Genomic DNA, 17,824 nt, shown 5'->3' on the forward strand with positions numbered 1-17,824 from the left:
TTCTGTGCCTTGACAACATTGACTATTAGGTGAAGTTTGTGGACTGTTTCTCAAAATAATGTTTTTAAAATGAATTAAGAACATAGGCTTGCAAAGGAAATCTATTATATCAAAGTGCAGTTATCTGACTAATTTAAAAAACAAATTCATAGACTCCAGGTTCAGAACTCCTCTTCTACACTTTATGGCTTCTATTAATCTAAACTAGTTAGTGTAATGTGTTCAGGATTTTAACCAGACCTCTTATGGGCAAAATTATATTATAGTGACAGAAAAATAAGACTTTAAGTAAATTTTCACATCCCATGGGACAGATTTTAATCAGGTGAGTTTTTGAGTTTTTCCTCCATGTTAAGATTCCAGTGGATTTTTGTTGAACCTTTGATTATTCTTTAGATTTATAGTTGTTGTAAAAAGACCCAGTCTAGTCTTCTAATTTCTACCCTCACTATTGTTCTTCAAGTGTCCTAGACTATAAATCTTTGGAGTCTTGACACCTCTTTCTTCTTCATTCCCCATGTACTATCTGACAAAATCTTATTTCTTCCCTTGAAATTCTCTTGCATTTCCAGATATGGGATGAGAGGATCCTAGAATTGAAATGGGCTTTACAGATAATATAGTCCATCTCCCTCTTTTATTAAGGAAGAAATTGAGACCCGGGCTGATTTTATTTATTAGACAGTGATTTGTCCTATAGATTGTCATTGGCAGAGTGGAGAGAATGAATCTGGAAAGCTTGTCATGAGATCCAGTGTCCAAATCATCTTAGAGCATTTATGGAGGAAGCCAGGATAACAAAACAAAACAAAAAAAAAGACTGATCTGTCAGCATTTGTTATAGTCTCCATTGACAGATGAACCACTATATTTGAGTTCTTTCATACCTGAGTGAGCCCCTTTTGTACTCTATGAGCTGGCAAAAGGAGCTAGACCACAGAAGTTCACCCAGAAGAAATTTGTGCTGGATTGGTTCCATACTCAAAGATGTCCGAAAGGAAAAAAAAATATTTAAAAAATAATAAAATTTTTGCTTAAAAGGTAGGACATCAGGAATGAGTCCCTCACTTACCTAATAGCCTGTCTTAAAAAAGCCTTCACAAGAATGATCTGCACATAGTTCAGGAAGGAATGGGTATACTTTTGGAGAGTATTCTTTTCAACTTAGCTTATCAACAGTCTTATAGTGAACTGAAAAGGTCTGAGAATACAAGATCCATATCATTATTATTATTATCATTATCATTATTTTAAAAATACTGTAGTAGCACAAAGTACTATCTTATCTTTTCCAATAAGGCATCTTCTTGGTGGTAAGTTGGGGGCATCTTCTCAGATTCCTTGATAGATGCAGCCACAGATATAACTTTATTCAATGATCTCTGATTTTCTTTGTCAAAGCATAAAGCAGAGAGATTGAATGATCACCCAAAGCATCTAACTCTGGCCTGGTCTGTGTTCTGTTCAGAGTTCAGGTGATTATGTTTGTAGGTGACACAATTATGATAACCGTAAGGATTCCCAGAATATTAGATTCCTCAGTGAAATCCATAATCACATAAAAAGGATTAGCCTAATCTTCCACACAGGAAAAAAGATGATCAAAGAATTCTGGTTGACCAGACTTTAGCTTGAACCCCCAATGAGTTATGTCATTCCTGGGTCCAGTACATATGTTTTAAAATTGGCCTTGTAGTTGGACAGTACTGCCAGTTCCATTCAGACAAGAGGGTTTTTCGTATTTATAGTTAATCATTAAAGGTTTATTGCCATGAATAAAAGAGCATTCAAATCTAATCCAGGTACAGGTATGATTTGGTACTAATGGTGTTTTTTTCTCTGAAAATAAATAATTTATGCAACATTCGTTTTAGTTAGCTAGTTCTTTGTTAAGTTTTTGTTAAAAAACAAGACAAAACTTTTATGACAAACAACTAGTGAACAGGGCAGTCAAAAATTTATTTCTCCCCTCATCTCTCTGAGAAGTTGAATCTTGATCATCTGTTAAAACTGTATCTTTGATTCTTTAGTGAATTCTATACCGAGAACCCTATAAGGTTATTGACTTGTGGACATATAATTACTTCTAGATTACATTTTTATTTTTATCATGTTATATTCCTTTAATGGTGATTTTTATTGTAGCATATAGAAAAAGATATTTAATTCACTTCTTATATTTTTAATGAGAAAATTACAACCACATAATACTATTTGATAAATTATATGGGTTTCTATTAATTTAATTACTTGAACTGTGACATAATAAATATATAAAAGTAATCTATAAAAAGGGGGGCAGGCAACTAGCTGGCTGTGGAACGCTTTACAAATGAGCCTTTGTAATCCCTGAATACCCTGACATAATCCTCTTCACTATGCCTGTGCTGACCCCATACTTTGCATATTGGCTATTCCCTGTACCCCTATACAAATCCTGGCTTCTCCCCCTGCTAGCTGCTTATACTTTAAGGAGAAAGCCCATATGCAATAACTTTGTACCTGCAAAATAAAATTTATCTGTCCCTTATTACCCTGAGTTATAGAGGAAATTCTTTCACTATTTGAACCCTAGTTCATCTCTAGTGCCCCAAACGGCATCAAAACTATCAAAGAATTACTTTAGGATTAAGAAAAATATGAATAAAATTTATATGAAGGAAAAAAAGTCAAGAATCTCAAGAGAAATAATGAGAGATGGGGAAAAGGGACCCTGCAGCAGTGACAGATCTTAAACTATACTATGTAACAGTTTGTTAACAAATAAGAGGCATCAGGCCAGCTAGGTGGCACAGTGGATAGAGCACCACCAATCTTAGAGTTAGAAGAACCTGAGTTCAAATTCAGTCTCATTCACTTAATAATGACCTAGCTGTGTAATCTTGGGCAAGTCACAACCCCATTGCCTTGCCCCCCCCAAAAGAGGCATCAATCAGTGGGATAGATTAGATATATAAAATATAAAGGCAAATGTTACATGGTACCCCAGTATTTGACAATCACGAAGTCCTCAACTACTGGGAAAGAACTCACTTTTAGACAAAACATTCAGAAAATTGGATAGCAGTATGGAAAAAATAATTAGATTTAGACCAACACCTAAGACCTTGTAAAAAGATAAGCTTCAAATGGATATGTGACTAGATATCAAAAGTCACATCACAAACAAATTAAGAGAAACATGGAAAATATGCCTATCAGATAGAAAAATTCATGACCAAACAAGGAATAGAACGAATGGTAGAAAATAAAATAGAGAATGCTGATTACATAAAAAATTTGATTAAATTAAAAGTTTTTACATAAACAAATCTAATAAAGCTACTACCACTAGGCCTTCAGTCTCAAAGAGGACCAGCCACCCAGCCAGCAATTGGTGACATGAGTTGTGCAATTATGGTTATTATAGCAAAGGGTATGTTGTGCACAGCATCCTTCTCACTTGACTTTCCTAGAATCATTCCACCCTGGTCTGATTTATAGAAAGCAGGACTATTGGAATTGTTCTAATTGCTGAGGAAGTCTCTGGGCCTTAAATTGATTTTGGTTCCTCCTGGATCAGTGAGACACTAAAAGAGCTTCAACAGGTCCAGGCAATCACAAGCATGTGTTATTTGGCAACAGAATGTGACAGCCAGATGTAGACTACTCTCTCTGTCCATGGGCTAATCATCAGTATGACCTTTCCTCTCAGATTTTTCACCTTTGAACTACATATCAGTATGAATCGATTGGCAGCAGCTTTAACACTAGGACACTGTTAGCTTCGTGGTTCCAGTGGCATCTAGTAAGCTCTCCATGGCTCTTGAAATCAGGGGGAGAGTGTAAGTCTTGGGCCAATATGCACCCATTACCTGCAGCAGATCTGGCATGCCTCTGACATGTTGGAACAGTGTGGGTAAGAGAAGTTGGCAAGCCGGATCTCAAACTTCAGGACAAGGATTCGTTTTAATGGCTGGGTTGGTTGTACTGGGTCAAGAAGCAGGGCTGGGCATTTCTCTGGTCTGGATGAAGCACCTCCACTCCCTCTCCATGACCCCCACTAACTGGAAAAGCAGGACAGTTTCTGGTATCTTCCAGTGAAACTTTGGGGTATAAACTGAGAGCAGAGCAGCATAGAATAAAGCTAAGATGAAAAGGGAAGCAATCTCTGATAATGGCTTATTTATATTTATACATATGCTTATTATTATATTTAAGTAGGAAAAGATTCATGATCTGAAGGTAAGAAGTGAGCTAGTACAATAATAAAGAAAGGTAGCCTTTGAAATCTTTTTTTAATTTTTTTTTTAATTTTTATTTTTTTTAGGTTTTTGCAAGGCAAATGGGGTTAAGTGGCTTGCCCAAGGCCACACAGCTAGGTAATTAGTAAGTGTCTGAGACCGTATTTGAACCCAGGTACTTCTGACTCCAAGGCCGGTGCTTTATCCACTACGCCACCTAGCCGCCCCCTTTGAAATCTTTTAAAGTTAATACCACACAGTTCTGCATCTTAACTGAATCACGTTTTTTAGCTTTGTTTCTTTACCAGAGTTTGAAATCTTTAATATTGTTCAGATTTTTTCTATTGGTGCTAATTCTGTTACCTCATTTGAGGTTTTCTTAGCAGAGATACTGGAGTAGTTGGGTTTTCCTTCTCCAGCTTGTTTGACAGATGAGGAAAATGAAGCAAATGAGGTTAAGTGACTTGCCCAGGGTCGCACAACTAGGAAGTATCTGAGGCCAAATTTGAACTTATTAGGAAGGTGAGTCTGTCTACTGTCTCAGATCATATATTTTCATCATTAGATTCTCCACAGTAGTAACACATTGTTGAGCACATGTTAGCATTCAACAATAAAAGTTGTTAGATGCATGTATGAATGAAGTAGTTGATGAAAAATATGATTTTCAGAAGTCTGGCATTCAACTTTCTTTCTTAGCTGCTCATGATTCAGGAAAATCAATACCCCTGGAGTAGCTGGATTTAATATACTATCTTCAGAAGTTTTGTACCATTTACATTCACCCACTAAGTCTTGTTTTAACCTGTGTTTCCCTTTATTCTCCTCCCTCTGGAAACTTCAGGGTCAAGACACCTGGAGGACTTATGCTTTTCCCCGCTCCAAAACATAGTCTTTGGAGTCTTGATTGATAAGAAATACCTGTCTCCTTTGTAGCATAGCAAAACAGTTAAGCAAAACCAATCATGACAGAAATATCTAACATCTTTAATGTTGTTCCCCCCCCCCAAAAAAGCAAGAACTAAATTTCATCTTTTACCTTATTTACTATAATATGTGAAAAATTAGACAAGCTGCTCAAGCAAGGGAAATTTTGGAAGTGAAAGCAGATAGTTGTGTGTATTCCCCTTTCATTTAAATTTGCCTCTAGGTTTGTGGTAAACAGTTCTAAGAGAAGTTCTAGCAATCCTGTACTGTTATATAGAACATGGCCCAGTGACATTAAATAAGAATTACAGATAGCTTATGATTGTTTCCTTTCTTCACTGGGGGTAACAACCCCATTTATGTTATTAAATTATCTTCCTTTGATCAAAAGAAATTAAAAACAAAAAAAGCAGGATGCCTGAAAAGGGTTTCTGCTCATATCAGTCACCAGGAATCAATCTGCTCAAAAATAGGATAGTGAAAAGACTTCTTTTTGAAATAACAAATTCAAAAGGTTTACCTGTCATTCATTTATCCAAAGTGCTGGTCAGCCAAGAGAAAGCAGATCCCTCTTCACATGGTTTATGGCTACAATTTCCTGTTGTATTCTGAGGACTGAGAGATGAGAACTTCCTGTTCTTTTGCAGTGTTTCTCCTTATCAATGACTGTTTATTAAAGGAAGGCCTTACAAATCAGCAATGTCCTTGATGGACTTTTTCTGCCCACATCTAAGCAATTCTAGAAGAATCAAGCTCACTTTTAGGTGATGACATTTTAACTTGATGAAAAGTAGAGAATAAACTAATTTTAACAACAAATATGTAGCATTAGAAGGGCCTTCAGAATGCTTTCATTTGACTAACAGTTGGCAGTTTTTTAAGAACTATTTATTGGGAATGGTTTTTGATCTTAGAGTTCTTTTTTTTACATATATTAAGGGAAATTTAATCCATGTGTTTAAATTTATAGTATCACAATATTTTCTGAGGGGTTTTTAATGTGTCCAAGAAACTTACTGAAGCTTTAAATAATGCCCTTTAAACTTCAAAAAATAAAAAATCTTTTTGGTCAGGAGGGTTAAATGAACTTGAACACCCAATGATCTGAGTCTGATCTTAAATTCTTAAACCACTGAATCTGATATAAATTCTTTATCCGGCAAGGATGATTTATCTTACCCTAGGGGTCCACATTGTTTTATACATTTTTCTTCTTTCAGTACCACTTAAAGAGCTGCTTTATTCTCGAGAGATGTATTTTTTTGACTTTATTAAAATATTGCTTCCCACTTCAAACTTTACTATATACAACAAGAAGTAATCCTTTTTGGGGGGGAGGGGGTCATGATATTTATTTTGAATTTTTTGAGTTTTACAATTTTTTCCCTAATCTTAACTTCCCTCCCCCCACCCCCCACAGAAGGCAATCTGCCAGTCTTTACATTGTTTCTATGGTATACATTGATCCAAATTGAATGTGATGAGAGAGAAATCATATCCTTAAGGAAGAAACATAAAGTATAAGAGATAGCAAGATCAGACATTAAGATATCATTTTTTTTTCCAAATTAAAGTTAATAGTCCTTGGTCTTTGTTCACACTCCACACTTCTTTCTCTGGATATAGATGGTATTCTCCATTGCAGACAGCCCCCAAATTATCCCTGATTGTTGCACTGATGTAACAAGCAAGTTCATCAAGATTGACCATCACCCCCAAGTTGTTGTTAGGGTGTACAGTGTTTTTCTGGTTCTGCTCATCTCACTCAGCATCAGTTCATACAAATCCCTCCAGGCTTCCCTGAATTCCTGTCCCTCCTGGTTTCTAATAGAACAGTAGTGTTCCATGACATACATATACCACAGTTTGCTAAATCATTCCCCATTTGAAGGACATTTACTTGATTTCCAGTTCTTTGCCACCACAGACAGGGCTGCTGTGAGTATTTTTGCTGCCCAAAATCCAAGCTCCCATTAGAATCACAGTACTTGAGGATAGATAGGGCCTATTTTTCTCTTTATTTGTATCCCCAATACTTTAAGATAGTTCCTAAATACTTGTTGATTTGGTTTTCTTAATAAGTTGTCTTTTAAAATTTTTACCCATATTCTTCACCCTCCTCCTCCCAGAGAGCCATCCTATACAACAAATAGCATTTGAGACAAAAGAAAATAAATATGAAAGAAGAGGAAAAATCCAGCCTAACTGATCAGTTACAGATGGTTCTTGCTGTATGTAATTTGGATCATTCTGCAGAGCTCTACATAAAGAAATTTTTTGATGTAATGTGAATTTGCAAGCTAACTTGGGAAAGAGAGAAGAAAGAAAGGAGTGCATGAAGAGGTGGGGAACAGAGGAGGGAAAGCTAGGAGAACTCTGGAGCAGGAGTGGGAAGCCACATAGGGAGCAGGCTGCAGACACAAACTGGGAAGGATGTAGACAGGAGAACAGGAGCAACACGGGTTGCCCAACATATTAGGACAGTGTGTGGCGTCCAGTGCAGACCCAGGAAAGACGTGTGGGAAATTTGCAGGTGGAGTGCAGCAAAGGTCTCCACTCTTGACACAAGATGGCCACCCCCAGTCCAGCACCAACAGTGAAGGTAGTCTTTCTGCATCTGTTCTTTTTTTTTTTTTTGAAGGTTTTTTGGGTTTGGATTGGTTTGGTTTTTAGTAGAGGAGTGGAAGCCCAAGGAGCATGGAACCAAGGAAGAGGAGTGGAGAGAGAGAGAGAGAGAGAGAGAGAACGAGAACACGAGAACGAACGAGAGAACACACACGAGAACGAATGAGAGAACACAGTACCACTGTATAGTAAAGTTAACATCAGGTTGTTTGGGTTTTTTTGGAATGCAAATTTCTTTTAAAATTCTTCACATAAAGTCAGACTTGGTAATGTGAATTTACATTAAGCAATAGCTGTCTATCAAAAAGTCTGAAAATGTGTGCAATAAACTATACTTGTGAACTTCGCACTCCACAAAGAGATACAATGCTTGTTCTTTATAATTTTGCAACTTTTCACCTTTAATGTGGTTCTTTTTTTAACTTTGTTGTCATCACTGTATATATTGTTACATGACTGCTTTCTCTACTTTTCATCCAGTTCATGTAGACCTTTCTGAAATTGTTTATTTTCATGACATTTGTCATTCCTTATGGTGCAATAATATTCTATTACATTCATGTATAACATTCAAGTTTGTTTAAACATTCCCTTATTAATGAACATAAACTTTGTTCCCAATAATTTTGCTGTACTAAAAAATATCGTTCTGCATATTTTGAGGTTTATGGGAAATTTTTTTTTATCTTGACTTTCTTGGGGTAATGGACTCTCTGGGTCAAAAACTGGATATTTTAATCACTTGATTTTTAAATTCCAAAATGCTTGCACAAGTTCACAACTCTACAAGTATTGTGCCAGTCTGCCTATTTTCTCACAGCTTTTCCAATGTTGACTGTTCCCCCTTTTGACATTTTTGCCACTTTGCCTGAAGTGAGGTTAAGTTTTGATTTTTATTTCCCTTGCAGCTCCCCACTGTGGAAGTTACTCTAGGTTTTATCTTTTTTTTAAAAGTTTGTTTTGGGACATTTTTATCCCCATGTCAGTCCAATAGTCCTTCTGCTATTGAACCAAGTTCCTGCTCTGCTTTATTCTCTGTCTCCAGCCAGGTCTTTAGTTCTTGGATAGAATCGTCCTTTATTTATGAGAGTTCCCTCCTCCTACCTGCTCCAAACCTAGCCAGGATGCCTCTTGCTGTCTTCCCCATCATGCTGCCTAGCTGCTGATGTTGCTTCCACCTCTGTCAAATCCACTTCTTTTTCTGGGAACAGGAATCAGACCCATACCAACCATTCCAGGAAAGGGTTTATCTATCCCAGTGACTTTCCTCTCCAAAACACCCTCCTGCACCACTCACCAATGGGTGGTTTTCTCTGGTGGAATGTAAATGCCTTGAGCCTAAGGATTGTCTCAGTTTTAATTTCTATTCTAGGGCTTGGCACATAGTGGCCCTCATGCTTTTTCATTCACCACTTCGAATTATGTCAGCATAATTATTTAAGAAAGCAGGAAATAAATCATATGGTAAAAAATATCTTTTTAAAAATGACTTTTCAAAGATTTAGTTAACTCAGATTTTACTTACAAAAACTACTTCACCACTCTACTCACATTGACCTCCAAAACATTACTCTAGCTCTATGATTGAGTTGTTAACAGATTTGTTGTTTGTATAAGTAATTTGGGAACAGAAATACTAATGGATAAATGTTAATTTTTTTTTAGTATTTTTTCATTTCAAAGAGTACTTGTACAGAGTTGACAAAAGAAGAGAGCAGAAATGACCCGATACCCTTTTCAGCATGATTACCTTCTGTATATCTAAGCTTGTATTGACCTCTCCTCCATCCTTTAAAGTTGTTTGAGAGTTCCCTCCTCCAAGACACTTTCCAAGATCCATCCATTAGTAACAATTCTTTAGAGCTCCCAAAGCACATTTCTTCTCTCTTTTCTCTAGCATTTGGATAGTCCCATTTTATCTCTCATCTCTATAAAGGCAGGGTCTCTAGCTTCTCTGAACTTTGTAGTTCAATGCTCTGCTCAGAGTACTTACTTAATAACTACTTGATAAATCAAATAGTCGAAATCAAATCCATTGGGATTTATTGGGTTTTTTTCCTCTATCTTGGACATTTTGCCCAATAAATTTAATAATTATTTTTTTCATCTGGTAGTTTACATGGGGTTTAAAGCCTAGTTTTCAAGCTAACTAAAGTATACATTTTCTGGGATTAAAATCCTCTTTAGGGCAGCTAGGTGATGCTGTAAATAGAGCATGGTCCCTGGAGTCAGGAGGACCTGAGTTCAAATCCAGCCTCAAACACCTAATTGCTTAGCTGTGTGACTATGGGTAAGTCACTTAACCCCATTGCCTTAAATAAAAAAAAAATTTAAATCTCTTTACCATTTCAGATGACTCACTCAGTATATAAATGCCATTCTAAATAGTTTAAGTGTAGTTCTGATACATCTCTTCAGGCTGCAAAATTATATTCCAACAAACAAAATATTCCTCAACTTATCCACACTTAGTAGGTTCAGAGTCTAAGAGCCTGTAGAATACTGTACATTTGGGGCTTTGTGGCAGTTAGAGAAGCAACTTCTCAGCCTAGATTGTCCCTGTTTACAAACATAGAATTCTCTAAATCCTTACTTTAATTTAATTTTTTTAGATTCTGAATTTAATGACACTACCAAAACAAAGAGCATTTCCATATACAAAGTAGAACAGAAAAAAAATAGTCTTAGTGAAAATAAATCTCTTTTGAACAGTTTAATTTTTAAAGAATTTAATAAATCCAACTTGTGCTTTCAAAGCTATCCTGCTTGACTGTATTTCTTTCTAAACTTCATTCAGTTCTTTCCTGTATGTTTAATGGCTTTTTTCTTTCCTGTTCTCTCTCTTTTCTGACTGTACTATAGCTAGCTTTTCTTTCTCCCCAAAACTCACCCATCCCAAATAAAAAAAATATATATGAACCTTGGAGCATTGGCAAGCAAAATAAATCCATATATTAACCATGTCCATCCAACCTACATCCCATTCTGAACTCTGAGTTTACTACCCTGCTATCAGCAGAGGGGGATTGGACTTTACATTTTTTGCAGTTTGTGGTTGGTCCTTAAGTATTCCCAAGTTGTTTGTCTTTGCTGTGGTGTTGTTACCTTATGTATTGTTCTCCTGATTCTTCTCATTTCCTCTCAGCCTCAGTTCATACAAGTCTGCCTGTGCTTCTCTGAAATCCTTCCTTTCTTTCTGTGTCAGAAACCTTAGAAAAACCTTTGACCTGCAAAGGGCTTAATAGTTGTTTCTTGATGACTTGTGTGGCAACTTCCATTCTGACCAGATGCATGGCCATTGGTTTCTGAGGTAAATTGCATTAAGACATTAACATAAGTTATTTTGGGGGGGGGGAATAAAATCCTAGGAAGTTATTTTAGGTCAAATATATTAATTTTTAATGTCTTTTTTTTTTAACCCTGGTTGACATTTTAGAGGCTCATATTTGAAGAACTTACTACCATAGCTGGAATTAGATAGAAGAATTAGGGGAACATGTAAAGCTTTTGTGCAATCCAGAAGCATCCCCACAAGAACCCTTCACATATGCTGTATACTCAGTGCTTCACTAGGGTTTTCAGAGCAAATGGAGATATGGCTACAGAGCTCTATCTTTTTTTTATTATCAGAAGTAGACTTGAATGAGATTGTAATTTAATATAAAGAAACAACAAAACATTAATTTTGAAAAGAGGGAGAAATTTTTTAACAGGTTTAAACTAAAAGGTATTTGTTTTTCTTTTGACAGACCTCCGTGAGTGACAGCCTTCAGAGAGAAGCCTTCAAGAAGCAAGTGATGAAGCAGGTATGGAGAAGAAATACGGTGCTTTGGGCAAAGTCAGACTCTACTTCCATTCTCGTATCTTTTCTGTGTATTTTGGTTATTGGTCCAATACTTTATACTAATTTTACTGAATAACAGGAGTCCAGAGAAGACTAACTAGATTAGGATGTCAGGCTTCCCATGTAAGTGTGGAAGGAAGAGCTAATTCTAGGACAGAATAAACAATTTGGGGTTTTTGATGACTTAGCAGTATGAAAAATGGGGTTGTTAGTTTAATGATTTCTGCTCTTGAACTAACAGACTGAAAGTGGGGAAACAGCATTCCTCTTCTCAAAGTAATTTCAGAGCTTCAACTTCTTTGAAATAGACCTATAAAAATTATTTTTATTCTAAGTCCTGGTGAATATTAGATGATGATAAAAATGAAGAGTAAGCTTAATAGTAAGAATGAATATTTCTTGCTTTCATAAAGGTGTTTGGTTGAGGGTTTTTTATTCCATTTATCTCAGTGTTCACTAAATGCTTGTGGTTCTCTTTGTGTCTTTTTTAAAGTTCATAGCTTTTCCCCTTTTACCCCAGGACTTATTCACGCATGGGCAGTGAGAAGACCCTCCATTTTTAAGGGAAGCTTGGTCCCAAGACCTTTCCCTCTCACCTTTTCTCCTAGTCTCATGCCATCCCACAACCCATATTGAATGTTATGTAAAGAACCCCCAGCTTTCTCACCTGACCTTCTGATAAGCCCCAGATCTTGCCTTCCACCCTGCTATCTTGCCCTTCAGACTTCTGACCTCTCATTCCTTTCTGGCTTTCTAGTCTTATCTATCATGCCTTAGTTGCCTTTCTAGCTTGGAGTGACCCTCAGTATCTGTGGCTTTCTTGTCCTTTAGCCCCACCCCCCCATTAGTGAACCTCCATTGGAGGGAGGACCAAGGCTCTCTGGTTCTGATTCTGAAGACTTCCCCACTGTGTCTTAAGTGGTACACTCCCAACATTTTTAGACCCCTTTCATGTACTATTAGAATGTAAGCTCTGTGAGAACAGGAACTATCTTGCTTTTGCTTGTGTCTGTACTTCCAGTGCCTGGCTGTGTACATGCTTGGGAACTGGCTTTGCTTTGGAGATTAGAGTCTGAGCTCCACAGGGACTGTCTTGCTTTTTTTAGTTATATCCCCAGCTCTCCCCACACAATAAATGCCATTTTGTTCCTTCTTTCCTTTAATTCTGCAGTGTTATGATTCATTTTCTCATTTACCCCATAAACATTTATTATCCAAAAAAATGTAAGACATTATTGCTAAATAATCTTTTGAGGAATCTGCAAGTTAATCTATGTCTGCTGAAAATTTATAGGTTGGAACTAAAATGGACGTCCATCATAGGAGTAGCTTTACCATGCAAATCTCTGTAAACAGATCACTGTATATAGTAAGTCAATAAGCAATTTTTTAGGGGGTCTCCTAAATGTAGGTCAGTGCCAAGTGCATAATAATAGCAGACTCAGTGGCAAAGTTGTTTTTCTTTATTTGTGACTTAAAAAAGGACTAGGATTTTTATCTATTCTATTAGGAGAGATAAAATTTGATGAAAAGGAAAAGGGGGGAGGGTGTTAGAAACTTGGAACCACCAACTTTGTAGAGACCAAAGGTTCAAAGCAGTGATTGAAGCTTGTCAGTCATCCTCCCTTAATGTATGCTCTGATAACCTTGTGGTAGTGTGTAATGACCCAAGTCTGTACATTGGGAAGAGTTCTGAAGTTGAACTGGGCAGTGAGCTGCTCCTCTAGGTTAGTAAATCAAACATCTTCTAGCACATACTATGGGTCAGGCTCTGTGCCTCTTGTATCCTCTGAGGATACAAATAGAAGCCAAACAAAAGACAGGTTCTGCCCTCAAGGAGCTGATATTCTTTTTTTTTTTCCTTTCTTTTTTTTTTCTTAGGTTTTTGCAAGGCAAATGGGGTTAAGTGGCTTGCCCAAGGCCACACAGCTAGGTAATTATAAGTGTCTGAGACCAGATTTGAACCCAGGTACTCCTGACTTCAAGGCTGGTGCTTTACCCACTATGCCACCTAGCTGCCCCTAGGAGCTGACATTCTAATGGGAAAAGACCACCCATCCAAAAGAACTCATAAGGGAAGTATGAAGGGTCAGGTAGGAGAATGGCAGCCACATTCCCCAAGTAAAACGTAGTTGGCCTCAGCCTCGACCTCTCCTCAGAATGGAGGTTCCAATGGAAGAAAGGGTCTGGAGGGGTGATGAGTCCTTGAGTGACGTAGCTATACAGATAATCTAGCCAGATACTTGCAGTCAGCCGCTATTGTCATCAGTTATGTTTAGAGCCCAGTGATATCCTTTCTGAGATGAGGATACACATATCAGTCAGTAAATAATTGTAGAGTGCCTACCAGTATGTGTATGAGTACATGGAGAAAATGTAAAATTGACCACTAACAGTGATACAGCCTCCCAGAGCTTGGGAATCATAAGTTTATGGGTGGTAGAAGACTTTGGAAATCCTTTTAAAAAGGAATTTTTACTTCAGAAAGCAAGAAAGAGCTGGTGTAAGATTTTGAAGGCTAGGATAAAGATTGATGACATACATAAAGAACAATATGGGCCTGAGAAAATAGGCCTGGAAAATCCCCTGGAAGTTGACATCATTGAATAACAGTGAAAAAAAGTTTTGTGGTGTAAATGATGGCACTCTCCTAGAAAAATTCATTATCACCAGATTTTGAGGCCCTGCCACACCCTGTGTGCTGGGCTAACCACAAAAGTTTTTTAAAAAATCCTCCACATGCAGCTTTATTTACTCTAGTACTTAATAGTAAGTAACAGTTGGTAGGATTTTTCAAATATTTCATTTTTTCCCCCCAATTACATGTAATAAAAAACTTTCTTAGCATTTTCCTTAAGTTTTGAGTTCCAAATTCTATCCCTCCCTCCTCCTTTTCCCTTCTCTCTTAGAGAGTAAGGAATCTGATTTATATTATAAATGTGTAATTATGTAAAATGTTTCAGTATTAGTCATTTTGTAGAAGAAAACTTGGGGTAAAAAGGGAAAAAGTTTGTTTTCTGGCCTTCTCATTATTTAGATATTACCAGGTAAGCTTGTATTCTCATATCCAAGAATTTTAATTCTATGATGCATAATAGTGATTTAAGAAATCTTAGAATTTGAAGAGTTTCTTTTTTGTTTGATTTTTTTTGGGGGGGGGGTTGCAAGACTGGGGTTAAGTGACTTGCCCAAGGTAACAACAGCTAGAGTTGTGTGTTTCCAAATGATACAGAAACCTTCCCAAAGACTGGTGACTTTCAGAGATGTTTTCAGTTTACTAGGCAGTAGTACTTCGTAAGAAATGAGGGACTCATTAGGATTTTTTTGTCAAAATGCCTTCTGGATTTGGAACATTTTGAGTTATATTTTTTAATTCCATCTTTATTAAATGTTTTTGAAAAAGAACCAAGACCAAAAGAACGATTAATTTACAAGATAGAACTGGTAATGCACAACTTGTTATGTTTATAGTCATTAATTTCCTTAGAACTAAGGGTATTTTCAGAGTTACATGAGATGAGAAGTTGACCTTGTACCAGTCTGGCATAGATCATAAGACCTTTGATTTAGAACTGGAAGGGAGCCTGAAAAAAAGGCCATTTAGTTCTTCTTTCTCCTTTCCAGGTAAGGAAACTGAGGCCCAGAGAGATTAAGTAATAGTGATAGAACTGGGAGGTAAATTGAGGCTCTTTGTCTGCAAATCCAGCTTTCTTCATCAAGAGGGTCTATCTCCAGAATTCATTAACTCTTGGTTTTCACCAGCCCCTTCCATAAAAAAATTCTGCAGTCCTCTTTATGATGACTTTTATGGATCTCCCTTCTTACCCCCTTTCTCTTGTGGTCATATTAATGATCTTAAAACTAACAATAAGAGAAAGAAAATAATATGTTGTATACTAGATGCTGCTTTTAAACTAATGTTCTTATTTGTCTGTATCTGTGGGTGAGAATTTTTAGACCCTAAATAAAAGAATTTTGATTTCAGAGTGAAGAAAATGTTCACAGGTGCGAGCTCTGCTTCAAAGAAGGAGGCCTCGCTGAGACTGGATCCCCTATATGTATGCACAGTCCTTCGTGGGTCTTGAGACAGTTCTTATGTTTGGTGCTTAGAACAATACAGGAGTTCCTGGTCCTGTGGCGTGGCAGGAACAGGAGTGCAGTGCAGGTTCAGTTTACGGTGCAGTTACATAGGTCTAGGTTTGAGGAGGTGTGGGGGATCCCTCAGTGAGCCCCTGGTGCTGGTACATCTAAATGCAAACATCACCTGAGATACAGGCCCACCCTCCCTCCTGTAGGGCTTTAGGGTGGGGAGACGGTGGCTCCAAAAGGTTAAGATGCTCTTGAGCTCTCAGTGGAACTTCTTTACCTTTCATTCATTATTGTGACACCTGTGTTTCTTAGCATCCTCTGTCCTTTTTCTATTAAGAGGAGTAAAACTACCACCCACTGCCCTTGGATTCCAATAGTAGTACAGTGTTAAGGAGGACATAGAGACAGCACTTCAGAGAATATAAATAGGAAAACCAACTTTATTAAACTAAGTAGACAAAGAAGTAAAGAAGAAAGCTTTGGGAGGACCTGTATCCACTCAGTGAAGTGAGGAAAAAGATTTATACAATCCTTACATTAATGGAAGGGAAAATTTTTTTTCATTTTATTTTATTTTTTTTTCAAATAACAAGATAGTTTTCAACATTCATCCTTTTACAAGTTTATGAGTTCCATATTTTTCTTCTACCCTCACTTCCTTCCTCCTTCCCCATGGCGGTAAACAACATGGTAATAATTGTTCATGAACTATTGTGTTTAACATATTTCCATATTAGTTATGTTGTGCAGACAAGTTAGAATTAAGGGGGGGGGACTGAAAATGAAAGAAAAACATAAAAGAAATTTTGAAAAATGAACATGGTATGCTTTTGCTCTGCATTCAAACTCCATGGTGTTTTGTTTTATTTTTCTGGATGTGGATGTCATTTGAAGAATTATTTTGAAAGACTCTAGAATACCTTTAAAATTTTTTTATTATGAGCTTAAATAAGCATAAATGTTTCAATGTACAATGAAGCTAAAATGGGATTTAACATGAAATCACAAATCTTTATTCCAAACAACTTGGATTTTTAGAAATATATATTAAATTTCACATTATAATGGATATGTGACAATATACAGGGTTTTTTAAAGTTCTATATAGTCTTCTCTTTTACATATTAAAAAGTTTGGGTTAAATTCATAATTTAAAGTTAATTTGGAAAAAAAGCAGATTCCTCATAAATGGTAAGTTCCTACACATGCTCTTGTCTGTGGATGGCATCAAGCTTCAGACCATTGCATTGGAAAAAATCTATAACCACTCAAAAGAATTTGACCTGACCATCCACACTGGAAAAAACATGGTGAAGAATGTCTTTTTCCATGATTATGACATGCAATTAGATAGCCTACAGAGCTTGTCCATCAGTAGATATATATAGTTAGAGAGCCACGTATAGATTTGAGATTGGATCCAGAAAAGGTCAATTAGCTGGATGACTTTCAAGAATGGCAAAGACCCTTCAGTGACCTCAGATTTCTCCCAGAAACAAAGACCTACTTTTTAAATGCCTGAATTTTACACCAGAATTGTATGACAAGGAGTCATAAGCATATCAGAGCTCCAATAAACTGCCAATGAATTCTACCCAGAGGACAATGGATTCAGTGCTTGCCAAGTGTGAATATGCTGCAACCATGAAACAATTGAGTAGTTTCAAAGAACTGGAATAAAAGGTAATCATTTGGGAGATGTAGTAGAGAAAAAGAAGTTGGACTGGCCATGTGAAAAAAGCACATGTTCCATTGGTGCACTTGTGATGTTGGGAAAAGGCAAGGAAGGTCTCCAGCATGTTAGACAGATGCCCCCTCTCTGCTTCCCACTCTCCTTGTGGGAGGTTATGGATAAGACTTTCAGTTTGCATTGTGAAGGAGAAGAACTTTTTTTTATTTAGGATTTAACTTGACCTACATTAAACACGTATACTCACTACTCAACATGATAAATGTGGGATGTAGTTTCTAAGAACCAGAAAAGTCTTCAAAGATGAGGGAAGAGAGATCATTGTAAAGGTGTGTAGAGAGAGAACCCCATAGAGAAGAGGTCGAGCCCAGTCTGACCATTGAAAGATGAATGAAATTTAGACAGAAAAGAGAAAGAGGGAAAAAC

The 17,824-nt window shown here is 36.9% G+C and overlaps 1 protein-coding gene across 1 annotated transcript in view; it reads left to right on the forward strand.

Moving 5' to 3' along the window:
* NSRP1 (nuclear speckle splicing regulatory protein 1) overlaps positions 1 to 17,824 on the forward strand; it is a 52,376-nt gene that overhangs the window by 22,472 nt on the left and 12,080 nt on the right. The window contains exon 3 of the mRNA XM_074189127.1: positions 11,525 to 11,581. Coding sequence (XP_074045228.1) covers positions 11,525 to 11,581 — 57 coding nt within the window. The remainder of the gene's footprint in view (positions 1 to 11,524; positions 11,582 to 17,824) is intronic.

Source organism: Macrotis lagotis, chromosome 5 (assembly GCF_037893015.1).
Source record: "Macrotis lagotis isolate mMagLag1 chromosome 5, bilby.v1.9.chrom.fasta, whole genome shotgun sequence".
Classification (NCBI taxonomy): domain Eukaryota; kingdom Metazoa; phylum Chordata; class Mammalia; order Peramelemorphia; family Peramelidae; genus Macrotis; species Macrotis lagotis.